The sequence below is a fragment of the Nelumbo lutea genome, chromosome 3 (genome assembly GCF_056320005.1).
Source record: "Nelumbo lutea isolate HS-2025 chromosome 3, American lotus-T2T, whole genome shotgun sequence".
Taxonomy (NCBI): Eukaryota; Viridiplantae; Streptophyta; class Magnoliopsida; order Proteales; family Nelumbonaceae; genus Nelumbo; species Nelumbo lutea.
This window is the reverse complement of record NC_142686.1, coordinates 100,705,659-100,717,501: the sequence shown is the minus strand read 5'-3', so window position 1 is coordinate 100,717,501 and position 11,843 is coordinate 100,705,659. Positions and strand designations below refer to the sequence as shown.

The 11,843-nt window shown below is 37.2% G+C and overlaps 1 protein-coding gene across 5 annotated transcripts; it reads right to left on the bottom strand.

Annotated features, from left to right (window-relative positions):
- Positions 1 to 81: 81 nt before the first annotated feature.
- LOC148867171 (uncharacterized) lies at positions 82 to 10,378 on the bottom strand. Of its 5 annotated transcripts, none has more exons than XM_088975953.1 (8): positions 9,552 to 10,071; positions 9,347 to 9,415; positions 9,056 to 9,223; positions 8,666 to 8,836; positions 8,339 to 8,548; positions 2,601 to 2,689; positions 773 to 1,400; positions 82 to 383 (listed from the first exon to the last, which is right to left on the bottom strand). In XM_088975953.1, the coding sequence occupies exons 1-8, from the start codon at positions 9,634 to 9,636 to the stop codon at positions 187 to 189; spliced, it is 1,617 nt and encodes a 538-aa protein (XP_088832079.1). In that variant the 5' UTR covers positions 9,637 to 10,071; the 3' UTR covers positions 82 to 186. The 5 variants fall into 5 exon arrangements, with proteins under 5 accessions (XP_088832079.1, XP_088832078.1, XP_088832080.1 ...); XM_088975952.1 differs by having other exon boundaries at positions 2,601 to 2,692; positions 9,552 to 9,951; XM_088975954.1 differs by having other exon boundaries at positions 773 to 1,397; positions 2,601 to 2,692; positions 9,552 to 9,951.
- Positions 10,379 to 11,843: the final 1,465 nt, after the last annotated feature.

Below are 11,843 nucleotides of genomic sequence, written 5' to 3'. Positions count from 1 at the left end.
TTCAATACTTCCTTCGTATGGAAAATTTCAATTTTTGCTGGATATCATGTTGCAGAGATTTTTCTCTTATTTGGACAGCAGTTACTATGTCAGAATTTTCCAGGATGAAAACCTTGAGAATAATCAAGTCAGACATGCACAACCTTTTTTCCTTGTAAAAAAAAAAAACAAGCATAAGTTATGATTTTAAATGCCAAAATAATATACCTTTAGGGGGAAAAGTACCCAATAATCAACCATTTGATATTCAATAATAACTCTTGGTAGTTGGTACAACTGATAATCCTTTGTTGAATCCACAAGTGGGAGATGAACCATTGGATTAGTGGATATGTGAATTATGCAATGACAGTACATCTGCGAACTGTTGGAAAATGTCATCTCTGTTCCAAAAGGATGCAAGATTATAAATTCCCAAGCATTAGGAAGTTTGCCAAGAAGACTATTTTTCTCAATTTTACTAAATAAATATATACAAGCATGGCTAGAGAGAAAGAAGGGGGATAGTTGGGGAAAAGCTTGTAACCAATTCTTGCATTTAACAGTTACTCAAACTACATCCAATCTCAGAATAAAAAATGCAACTGCAAAAATATAGATTTACCAGATATAGGGCAAAAGGATATTTATAAAACACCTATCGAAATTATCCAGATTTATTCACCTATGAAAACCCAAAAGAACAATCTGGGCACCCAGGTAAAAGATAAGGGATGCCATTAGGAAATGCAGCATATCTAGAAATGGAAGGAATCATCAGATCCATACTTACTCCTGATGTTGAAATGGTCAAATTTTGGATCGTCATAGTCTACTGACTTGACCTCAGCAGGTTTTGGATCTTGCCCCATGACTCCAAAAGCTACCTCCCCACTTCTGTCACGGTAGCGGTGCCTTGTTCGCTCTCTCTGGCTCTTAGAACTCAATTGGCCATATGGAGGAGTTAGTTCTGTTGATCCATAGAACTGTGCATATTCTTGTCGCTTTGAAGACCGATGCTTGCTCAGTGAAGGATCCCTCAGACTGGCTGATCTACTCTTTTGGAGCTTCTGCTCCATATAATTATCAGTTGCACTGGGAGTGGGGATCTGCCGAGTTTCAGAGATTGGAGCAGCACTTCTCTGCTTCTGCACCAGTGTGGGGTCAGGTTTATCTTCAGGCATCACCAGAGAGTCTTGAATTGGAGTAAGACCTTTCTTTGACCTCCCTGGCCAGAGACTAGCAGGGATGAAGTAAAGAAATATGCTAGCCAGGGCTTCAACTATAAGTTTAGATAAATCAAGGAGAAGTCTCCCAAAAGATGGCCATCCAGCATCAGGTTCCTCTTTTAGGCTCTCCACAACCAGAGTAGGCTTCTCCATGTTGGGTTGGTCTTGAATCTTACTGTCTAAAGTTTGCTGCTATAGCAGTAAAGGCAGAGCATTTCACAATCATGTGTTAAGAAGACAAAACAGATAGTTGGAGTATCTTAAACACAACATGTTACTAGAACAAATCCTGCATATTTCTCAAGTTCCAAAAACATGCAAGGCTACTTGAACTGTAATGATCTACCTGTAGTTCCTACTTGATGCCAGTTATAAAGATATAGTTCCCAACAAGTTTCAATGAATGAGTCTTTTACCAGCTTTCTGTAACCAGGTAAGGACCATGATGGCAATTTTCCCATCCCCGCCAGGAACCCAACCCAGTGGGGCCGCAGGTGGGGGTTGCTTTGTGGACAGGGATGGGGGTTAATAGGGATCCCCGATTGGGGTCAGGGGTCAGGGATGGGGAATGAAGTCCCCACCCCACCCCAATCCCAATTATATATTATTAAATATTGTTCATATTAAATATTATATATATAACTCAAAATATATTTAAAATATTGTTTATATTTTAAAATTTCCCTTTATTTTAAGTGAATTTTTTTTTGAATATTATTAATTAGCAAATTCCGGGGATTCAGGTCCCCGCGGGGAACCTGTCTCCGTCAGGGACCGGGGGTGGAGGATAACTTTTATCCCAGCAGGGACAGGGTCGGAGATGGGGATTTATTTAAATATCGGGGTTGGGGACAGGGAATATGACCCCTGCCCCGTTGCAATTCCTTGACCACCCTTACCATTCAAGACCATTTTCATTTCACTATATGGAACTTCAATCCATGTTTCAATAAACTGTATTTTTCATTGAACAATAACCCAAAAGGGTATTAGAGAAACAAAAATAAATCTCCTTGAAACATACACCTTAGAAAATTAAAAGGAAGAGTACATACAGTGTCCCAACAGCCCCACCATATACATGTAGTAATTGACAAAATGCAAAATTTAACTTGAAGGCAACTATTATGAGAAGGTTAATTGAAACACATCGAACAGCAGGGTGTTTAAAATTAACATTTTTTCTAGGGGCCTCTATTCTCGGTGCTAAGACTGAAAATACTCTTGGATCATAATATGTAAATATTACAGTGACTGTCAAGCTAGCCAAGACCTTGACAAAACTCTGGCTGCTTTAAATAAATGGGTGCTTTCTAAATGTTTAGAGGGGTCATCATATAGTTACAAAAACTTGTTACATGGTGCATAAAAACTCCAAAGTATGAAATTTACCGTCTTTGAGAAAATAGATGGTCCATATCCCTGCTGAATCATGCACGATAGGTATCCAACCAACACAGCACCAATGACCATGACAATATCTGCTACAGGCAATCCAAGTAACATGTCAATATCTGCTGATTCATGTATGATAGATATCCAACCAATACAGCACCAATAACCATGACAATATCTGCACAAGTAATCCAACCATCCGAGTAAGAAATCAATTTACATTTGCAACTCAAACAGATATCCTGATGATGTTGGACCAGATTTTGCCCTTCCTTTTTGTGATTGATTACCAGTGGCAATAATTTTCCCAATGATCAAAGAAATTCAAGAAAAGCCAATGGTTGAAACAATAGCCCAGGGATGCACACTCAAAAAGTTTACAATTTCTAGACTACAATTTCAGTAAGTTAATCTCTCCCATGTGACCAATTACAGATATCCTATGAATAAAATCTTGATATCAGGTCCTTACAGGTAAGAATTAGCCCCTTAAGACTTATATATGCAAAAGAAAATATAGCAAAATATGTTGAATTATTTACTATAGTTGGACCTATATGAAGCTAGGGTTCTTAATGACCAATGTCTAGGCAACAGTAGGCCAACATCCAACTAGTTAACAGGGACAAAATTAGTAACTGCTGCCATAGGCCCCACTAAGATCTTTACATGATTATAACATCTATGGAAATGTATGTTAGACTTGCATGAATTTGTCAGAGGATCTTCAGGATATCTAAGTACATCTTTGTTGGCCTTGTTAAAGGGACTTTTATTGTGATTTGTATTACTTTGCGACTATAATTTGGGGTGATATCTAGGGGCTTTTTTATAAGCTCTGACCATGCTGCTGTAACAATACTTTTGGACAATGAAGGAATAATTTTAGCTATTCTGCAAAGTTGCTTCCATGTGCCATCTGATTGATTCCCTACATCAATGGTGATATTTGAGCCACTGGCCAAGATTAGAGGCGATTTATATTTATCTTGTGTTTCCCTTAATTCCCTTAACTATAGTTCTCTCAACTTCAACCTTATTTCTACCTCTATAACACTTTTGTCTTCTTTTCCATAATTAGACCAGCCTACAATCCCCTTTGACCTTTATTTGATGTGTGCAACCTCTCTCAATGGTTCTTACATCAGGGTCACTGTCATTATGTACATTGTAGATAGGAGTAGGACTAATGTCAATAATAAAATGTCCAGTCCTGCATGGAAAAATTTTATTCACACACCAGCCTCAACTAGAAGATGGAACCAATTGAGAATACTGTCATTGCAAAACCTAACTTAGTTATTTAACTCCATAAAAGAGAAAAATATTCTATCCATTCTTATATTAATCCTCACAGTTAAAGTAGTAAAGTGGGCAAATTACACCTCTGGCATTAGATATACAGCTGGAAGAAAACTGTGTACTCTAGATATAAGAAACCTTTTTAGATTTCACCAATTGCAATCTCTGATCCCAGACTTCTTGATTCCCTTACACAAGTCTATGAAGAGCTGCACTGTCTCCAAACAAATCATTTTGCATCATATATTCATAACATGCTTCAAATTCAATGCAAAGAGGCATTTCATTTATGGCAAACAAAGCTTCATCTAGTCTCAATTCACTGTACAGTCAAAGGTGGGAACAAGGTCATGGTAGAAAAGATGAAAGTGTCTGGAAAGAAATAACATTTGGAAACTGGATCTTACAACATGCTCAAGCCCAAGATTTCTATTTGCAAGAAGAAAACAAGATTATGGCAAATTTCAAAAGACTTCACAGACTCCAATATATGCACATGCTTCATAATCTACTGATTTTAATCAAGGACCTTTGCCAACACTATGTCAGTTGGGTGTTAAAGTTGCTTTTCATGTTATTCACAGAAGAACACATACATAAACCAATTTTGTCATCTGATTCAAGTTCAGCAAACTTGACAAAGATTTTATTACAACATGTTCCTTCATTTAGCAATCCCTGGAAAAAGCTTTTCCATCTCTCTTTAATCCCCTCATTCTTAGCTAGACTTCTTTGATGTAATGGTAAAATCTCTGGCCAGACTTCTTTGATGTAATGGTAAAATCTCTGGCTAACAAGCATGAGAAAACAGTTTGAGTCTAAGAGAAGCCACTTTGTGAAAAATGCCAAAGGTTAGGTCCACATCCAGTTCAACTCTTTGATCTTCAATTTTGAACCAACATATGAAATGGAGAACTGGACTTCCATTAATGAACGTCTAACCTCAAGATCAGGAAGGACATGGAAAGATAGAACAGTCGCTACTCATTTATCATTCTTATATCAAGTCTTCATTTGTCAACTGTCAAAGCCCTGAAACCATTTTTCCTTGCTTTAGGTAATCTGATTCCCTTTCTCCTCATCTACCCAATTCTCATGAAATTTCCCCTGCCAGATCCCTTAACAGTTGGAAATAGAGAAAAAAGCTAACTGTTTTACTTCATCAAATACAACACAATTATGTTAAGGAGTGGTAACCATCATGAAAGATAGTCATGGGAGAACAAAAGACATAGTTAAATACAAATTCATCTTCAATACATCACTATTGTTTCCATATTATTCCCTTTTTCCCTCCCTTTCTTGAAAGTTTTGGCAAATCTGGACTCTCTATAGTACAGAAATTGCAAAATGATATACATGTCACTCCATAAGAAATCTTCGCTATAAGGCCCAAAATGTTCAACATGGAACTTGTGGAACATGGAACAGATCACACAAATCTGTGGATCAACCCAACTGTCTGTCAACCCAAACTTTGAAGAGAATCTTGAGTTATTCAAGGTGTGATATCGACAAGGCTTTGATTCAAGAATAAGGTGCAACTATTGCTCAAGACAGGTAATTACTCTTCTAACTTGTATCCTTCTAGTTATCCTTCTTGTGATTTTTAATTATTTATTAACCAATCTTATTATAGTTCTAGTTTCTTAGCTTCGTTTCTTGATTATAGTTTTTGGGTTTCCATAAGCATTAATTGATTCCATTTCCCATACTCTTTCCTTTTTAACTCTTACATATTGAACCACTGATAATTTTAATTTCACTTGGAACTCTACACTCAATGGTTTGCCCTAAATTCACCTATATTTAAAAGAAGAAAAGGAACAGTCTTGAGTTGGAATTAAAAACCTCTGAAATGGTTTCTATCTGAGATTCTTGAAGCATCTCAAGAGACAACAGAAAATCAAGTTGATATATATATTTTTTTGATCAATAACAAAAAACCTTTTCATTAAAATAGATTAAAATGAGAGTACATAAAAGGGGAGATAATCTCTCTTAACTTTCCCAATGAGAAAACTATCAAACAAACATATTACAATTGCAAATGAGCCCAAAATAATCCCTATTAACCCCTTGTTTAGCTAATTCATCAGCGAAGGAATTCGCACTTCATTTATAACCATATATAAATATTATGCAATTTCATGCAAATTAGAAATCAGTAAAGCACAAATTAAATCATCAAATGATGAAATAACAATTTACACTTGATTTTTATAAAGATTAAGACCCTAATTTTAGCTCCATATACAATCCTATAGACCAAAATGGGTTAAACAAACTTGTATCAGTATACCAAGGGGGAATATATCTTCCCCCATAATGGGCATGCTGTATTCGTGGTTGGCTAGTCAATTACTTTTTAAATCTAGACATACAGTTTCTTTTTTTGACAAAGAGATTATGTTTGGATAGTTTTATTTGTAATTGCCTAAAGGCTTGGTAGTTGTGTTTTGAGTTTTTGGGGTTTCCTTCAGTACAGTTTCTCATTGTACAGGGAATTGGGGCAGATTGTATATCTTCTTTCTTTTTGCGGTTTAACACAATACCTTACCTTTAAAAAAGAATATTCCCCCATTAAATTTTTTGTCTATATTCTATACCACTTACCCAGTTGATCACCTAGGTGGTGGGCCTCCAAAACACCTGGGCAAATGTCCAGGCAATGCCATACACTTAAATTAATTGTATTCTCATTCTGGTTTCACCAATCTATAAAACAAATTAGCATCTGTTGCCACCAATACACACTCGTAGAACATTACCAAGAAAGAGGCTTAATGAACACTTAAACAGCACAAATTTGTGTGATCAAATCAACTTGAATATCCATGACACTGAAATTGAATCTTGCAACTTTGATCTCTACTAATAACATATCTCCCTGCATGTTGTATAGGTCAGCGAATGCAAATGCCAAATAATTTGAAGACTGTTAATGTTGATCCAGTTCCTAACGCATCCTGCAGTTGAAAGTTAGGACTAGTCGTTTTAAAAAACTATCATGCCTGTCAACTTTTAACTCAAAGGCAATCTCCAATGGCTAATCATTTTGAAAAATTATCATGCCTGTCAAATAATTTGAAGACTGTTAATGCTGATCCAGTTCCTAACACATCCTGCAGTTGAAAGTTAGGACTAGTTGTTTTAAAAAATTATCATGCCTGTCAACTTTTAACTCAAAGGCAATCTCCAATGACTAGTTTCTGGACAAATATATCCCCAAATTTCATAGTTGTCATGCTGTTGGGAAACCATGAACTTTGAGGGAGAAATTGATAGAACCAGGGTTTTGCCTATAATCTGAAAATTAATATCAGAGTTCCAAGATATATTAAAATGCAAACAAGAGAAAGTTCCACTGGTCCAATAATGGTCCACAAATAGTAGGGCCACATGTACCTCCAAATGTTAATTTGGGGATTTTGGTTCATCAGTGTAACTAACATGCAGCCACTACTACTAGAGGGAGTTAAAAATAGCTTAAAGGAAGATAGAATGTTAGTCAAGGTGGAAAGGAGCCCATCTGGCATGTCTTTCTGCACAGTCTTTCGGCTGTTTACAAGCCGGGCAGACCGATTTTCGGTCTATTCCCATTTGGTTTGCGGAAGATCTAGCTGCCAAAAGTCAGAGTGCCATAAAGACGCGAGAAGCCCATTTTGGGCTGATTTCGGGAAGCTCCAAATGAAGCTTTTCGCATCTTTCGCGTTTTATTCTTGCACGGAAAGATGCACAGAAAGACGTGTATCTGCAAAACTAACTTTGGGCTGCTCAGATCTTCATGCAAAAGCTCAATGTGTCTTTTGACTGTCAGAGTTACCAGAAGATCTTCCCAAAATGACAAACCAAACGGGCCCGATGTTAGTCAAGTGGCGTCAGTCAGCAATTTATTTAAGGGCTTCAACTTTAGTTTGTTTTCTAGTCACTGGAACAGTATTTTCAGGGATGCTGGTTTTGTGCTGTAAGACTTTACTGCCCTCGTCTTACTTATGTTCTGTTGTACTCAGCTGTTGAGGAAACCTCTCCTTCAGCAGCCTTTATCTTTGTTTCTTTTAATAGAAATCTCACCTTTTCTCAAAAAAAATAAATAAATAAAAAAGATAGAATCATTTTCAGAATAAAAACCAGGTTACTAGTACCCAATGCAAGAAGTTTTTCTTCACAATTCCAATACCATCCAATAAATAGGTAGTGTTGGATTTGCCAACTCTGGCGTGAATCCGATGTTTATGAACTGGATGTGACTAACCACCACCAGTGATTACACTACCACACCACATCTAAGCTTTGTTTCAAATTTCAATTATTTGGAATAGGCTACAACAATCCATTTCCATTATTCAATTAACTTCTACTTCTCTTTATCAGAGAATAACCAAAGATAACAGTTAGTAAACAAATAAAAACCAACAGTTAGGGTTCCAAACCTGAGGCAGAAATTGAGTGATACTGATAATCACAGTCCTCTTGATTAAGAGAAATTTGCCGAAGAGCAGCATTTCCTCTATCAACAACTAACAAGGAACAAGTAGGCCGAATATACACCACATCAAAATCATTAGAGAATTTTGCATCCTCACTAGGCCCATCTCTGTACCCTGCAATATTTGATTTGCCTCCTGCAATAGTTGTAACACCTGCAAGCATCCCTAAAATCAATTAGCTTTTTTCCTAGAGAATAAGAATCAGAAATAAAGTACTAATTGATTGTCCTTTCACAGTAATCCACCGACTTGTTCAGTTGCTACACAGACCTACTTCTCCAATCTTCCTGATAGCAAGGTTAGAAGTATCTGCGACATATACATTCCCTTTATCATCCATGGTAACGCCTTTTGGATGATTAAAGCGAGCATCGCTTGGTTTCCCATCTACGTGCCCCGAATAGCCCTCAAATGACCCAGCAACCAACCTAGCCCTGCTATCTGCACAACCACCATATTTAGTATGTGATGAAACAAATGCACTTCTATCACTCAACAAGACAAAGAATTGTTAATTGACCCATATGGTAGGCACGCCTGAGAGTACAGAATTGAGGCCTAATTACTAAAATTACAAGAAATTTCCCGGATGACAGAGGATTTGCAATTAAAAAATAAATTAAGAAATTTCAGTTAAGGAGGATAAAGCAGAAAGCCTACACTGGGATAATGGCGGAGTTATCCGAACAATGTTGCTATTGACAGCATCAACAGCAAAGAGTTCGCCATCCTGGGAAACACGGATAGAATATGGGGATACCCCGAGCTCGTTCCCTTCTACAACAGTCTCAACCAAGTATCCATTCTCAAACTGAACAACGTTCCCATCTGTTAAACAGCAACAAGGAACACTTTCAGTTCGCATAACTACCCATAAAAAGGAAACCTTCCTATAATCACAAAACGATCGTGTGGATATGACAGAAATCAGAAATTCTTCTTTCAATAAACCTGTCTGGGGTGTTTTCTGAGAAGACCTCGTCCATCTGAGAAATGATGACAAATGCCTTATTAACGGCCCTGACTTAACAGAAGAATCCAAAATAAGAGACGATCGAAAGAGCACAAAAGAATATACCCATTCGTCAGATGAAACCAATCTAAGAGCAAGTACTTAACGAAAAAAAAAATATAGAGTTGGGTTCTTAGATACAACCTGTAGGAGCAGCTCCAACTTGAAAGTGAAGCAGATTAGAGACAAAGAGAGCGAAGCAAAAGAGGGAAAACCCAGATCTTCTCATGACACTCTCCAATCTACTCGGCGCAGCAGAAGTATTCAGAATTGTCGAGGGTAGATTTCAAAAGAAACCTTGTCTGTCAAATCATGAGAGAAGAGAAGAGAAAGACAGTTTGGTGGTTTTTGTTGAAGTGAAGAGCAGTAGTGAGTGAAGAGTAGCTGGATTACTTTTGTAGTTTTGCTACTTTTCAATTTTACACATTCTTTCTTACCCATTTTACGAAAAGAAATGTATTTTAATAGAATCAGCAGGCGAGAATAAACAAAAAGGATAACTTTTGAGTTAACGGATTCCATTTACATGCTCTCTATTTTTTCTGGTCCATTTTTTCTACGCAGAAAAAAGTACTTATATTATGAACTGAGAAATTTTACATCTCCACGATGTTTCTGATTCTGGACCAACAAAGTAATTCTTAAGCCAGTCAGAGGAGTTCCCAGCTTGAGATTTGAGAAAAGTGATGAAACAAAAAATTCTATACACGAGAACCAGACGGTTCAGATCTCTTGTTTCATTCATCGCTTGTATCTATTGGTCTTGCCCTACTTCGGATTACCCAAAACCACAAATTCTTCCCACATTCCTACCCCACAAAACAATACGCGCATTGGGAAATGGGAACATCTCCCTTATCCTATCATTCATGCTCAGATGTTCTCAATAGCGGCAGTAATACGGGGAAAAAGGCTTGGAGTAAAAGAAAAGAAAGTCTAGACCTGCTCCTCACGTTGATGTTGTCAATAATGGCACTAATGTAGGGAAAAATGTTTTGTATATTATTATTTAGAGGAAGAAAGGGGAAGTTATTATTCAGGTAGATGTTAACAATATACAAATATACAATGGGATGTATATATACTGTTCATATAAGGATGCTTCAGCATGTCTTTGTTGCACTGACTTCGTAGCATGTTTTGGTCACATTAGAAATATCTCCCATACTTATATTTATTATTCATCATAAAATATTCTCAATACAAAGTGGAATATGGTATGACTGTAAAGTCACACGTGCTCTATGAGGAATAGATCCCAATTCATGTAAAGAGTGTTATGTGAGGAACAAATCCCCTTGGCCATGGGTTGGGTTTGGTATAAGTAACACATACTCTGTACTTTGTTGGCTATCCCCATCCCTCAAGGAAACACTAATCTTCGAATTTTCCATGCCCTATTGTAACAAGTGTTCTCTTCACCGTGCCTTCAAGTGCCAACCACCATGCTTACAGTCGCCACTCCAGCGTCCAAGTGTGTGTCATGGGTGGACTATGCATATACTTTTGTATGAGGGATGTCAATGGCACTATTGTAATATTGTAGTATTCTTTTTCACCTTTTTTATGTTTCTTATTGTCACTCCCCCAAAAGCTTAACATACTCTTTGAGGGGAGATAGGTAGTCGAGTGAGCTCATAAGCATGTAAAGGTTAAGCACGAAATCCCCTCGACACTGTATTGTGTGCTTGTGCTTGCCACTGATTATTGCAATACAAATAGCCTTTTGCTAATTTGCGTTTCATCTTATTGCCTTTTTGTGTGTATTTACTTTGTTGCATAGGCTTATTCGCCCCTTTCGAGTGCCGCATAGGGCCCCAACGATTATCCCCGTAACACCATTCTAATCATCGTTAGCGTAGCATCATTCACATTTCACAAGAATTTACAACCCTGCCCTATCCTTGGTTAGAATAGTTTCATGATTCCCCAAAACCCACCCCAACCTCGATCAATGGTAAAAAAATACCCCACCCCAATTGGAGGCAGGTCAGATTGCCATACCTACCTATAGGAATCCTTACCCAACCCTACACTTCATAAACTTAACCCTATAAAGTCGAGTCAAGCCAGATTTACCATTTAACCCAATAATCCATTGTAATTCCTGGATTCAAACCATTTGATGAGGGTTCCAACCATTTGTGTAGCAGTCCACGTTGGTTTATTGACATACACTTCATCTCTATCTCTATGGCGAAATGACACAGATGATAGATTGCATGTGAAAGAATACTAGAGCCAAGGCCTCTAACATCACTTGTGAGGAGAGAGACCCACGTCCCACGAGTAGCAGCTAAAAGAAATCTCTGAGGTGATCGAAACCAGTGTGTAGATTCGAAGCATTATTATATATTTTAAATAACATAAATATGAATATGTTTCTTATATAACAATATTATTTATCCTTTTATAGGAATTTTAAATATGAGAATA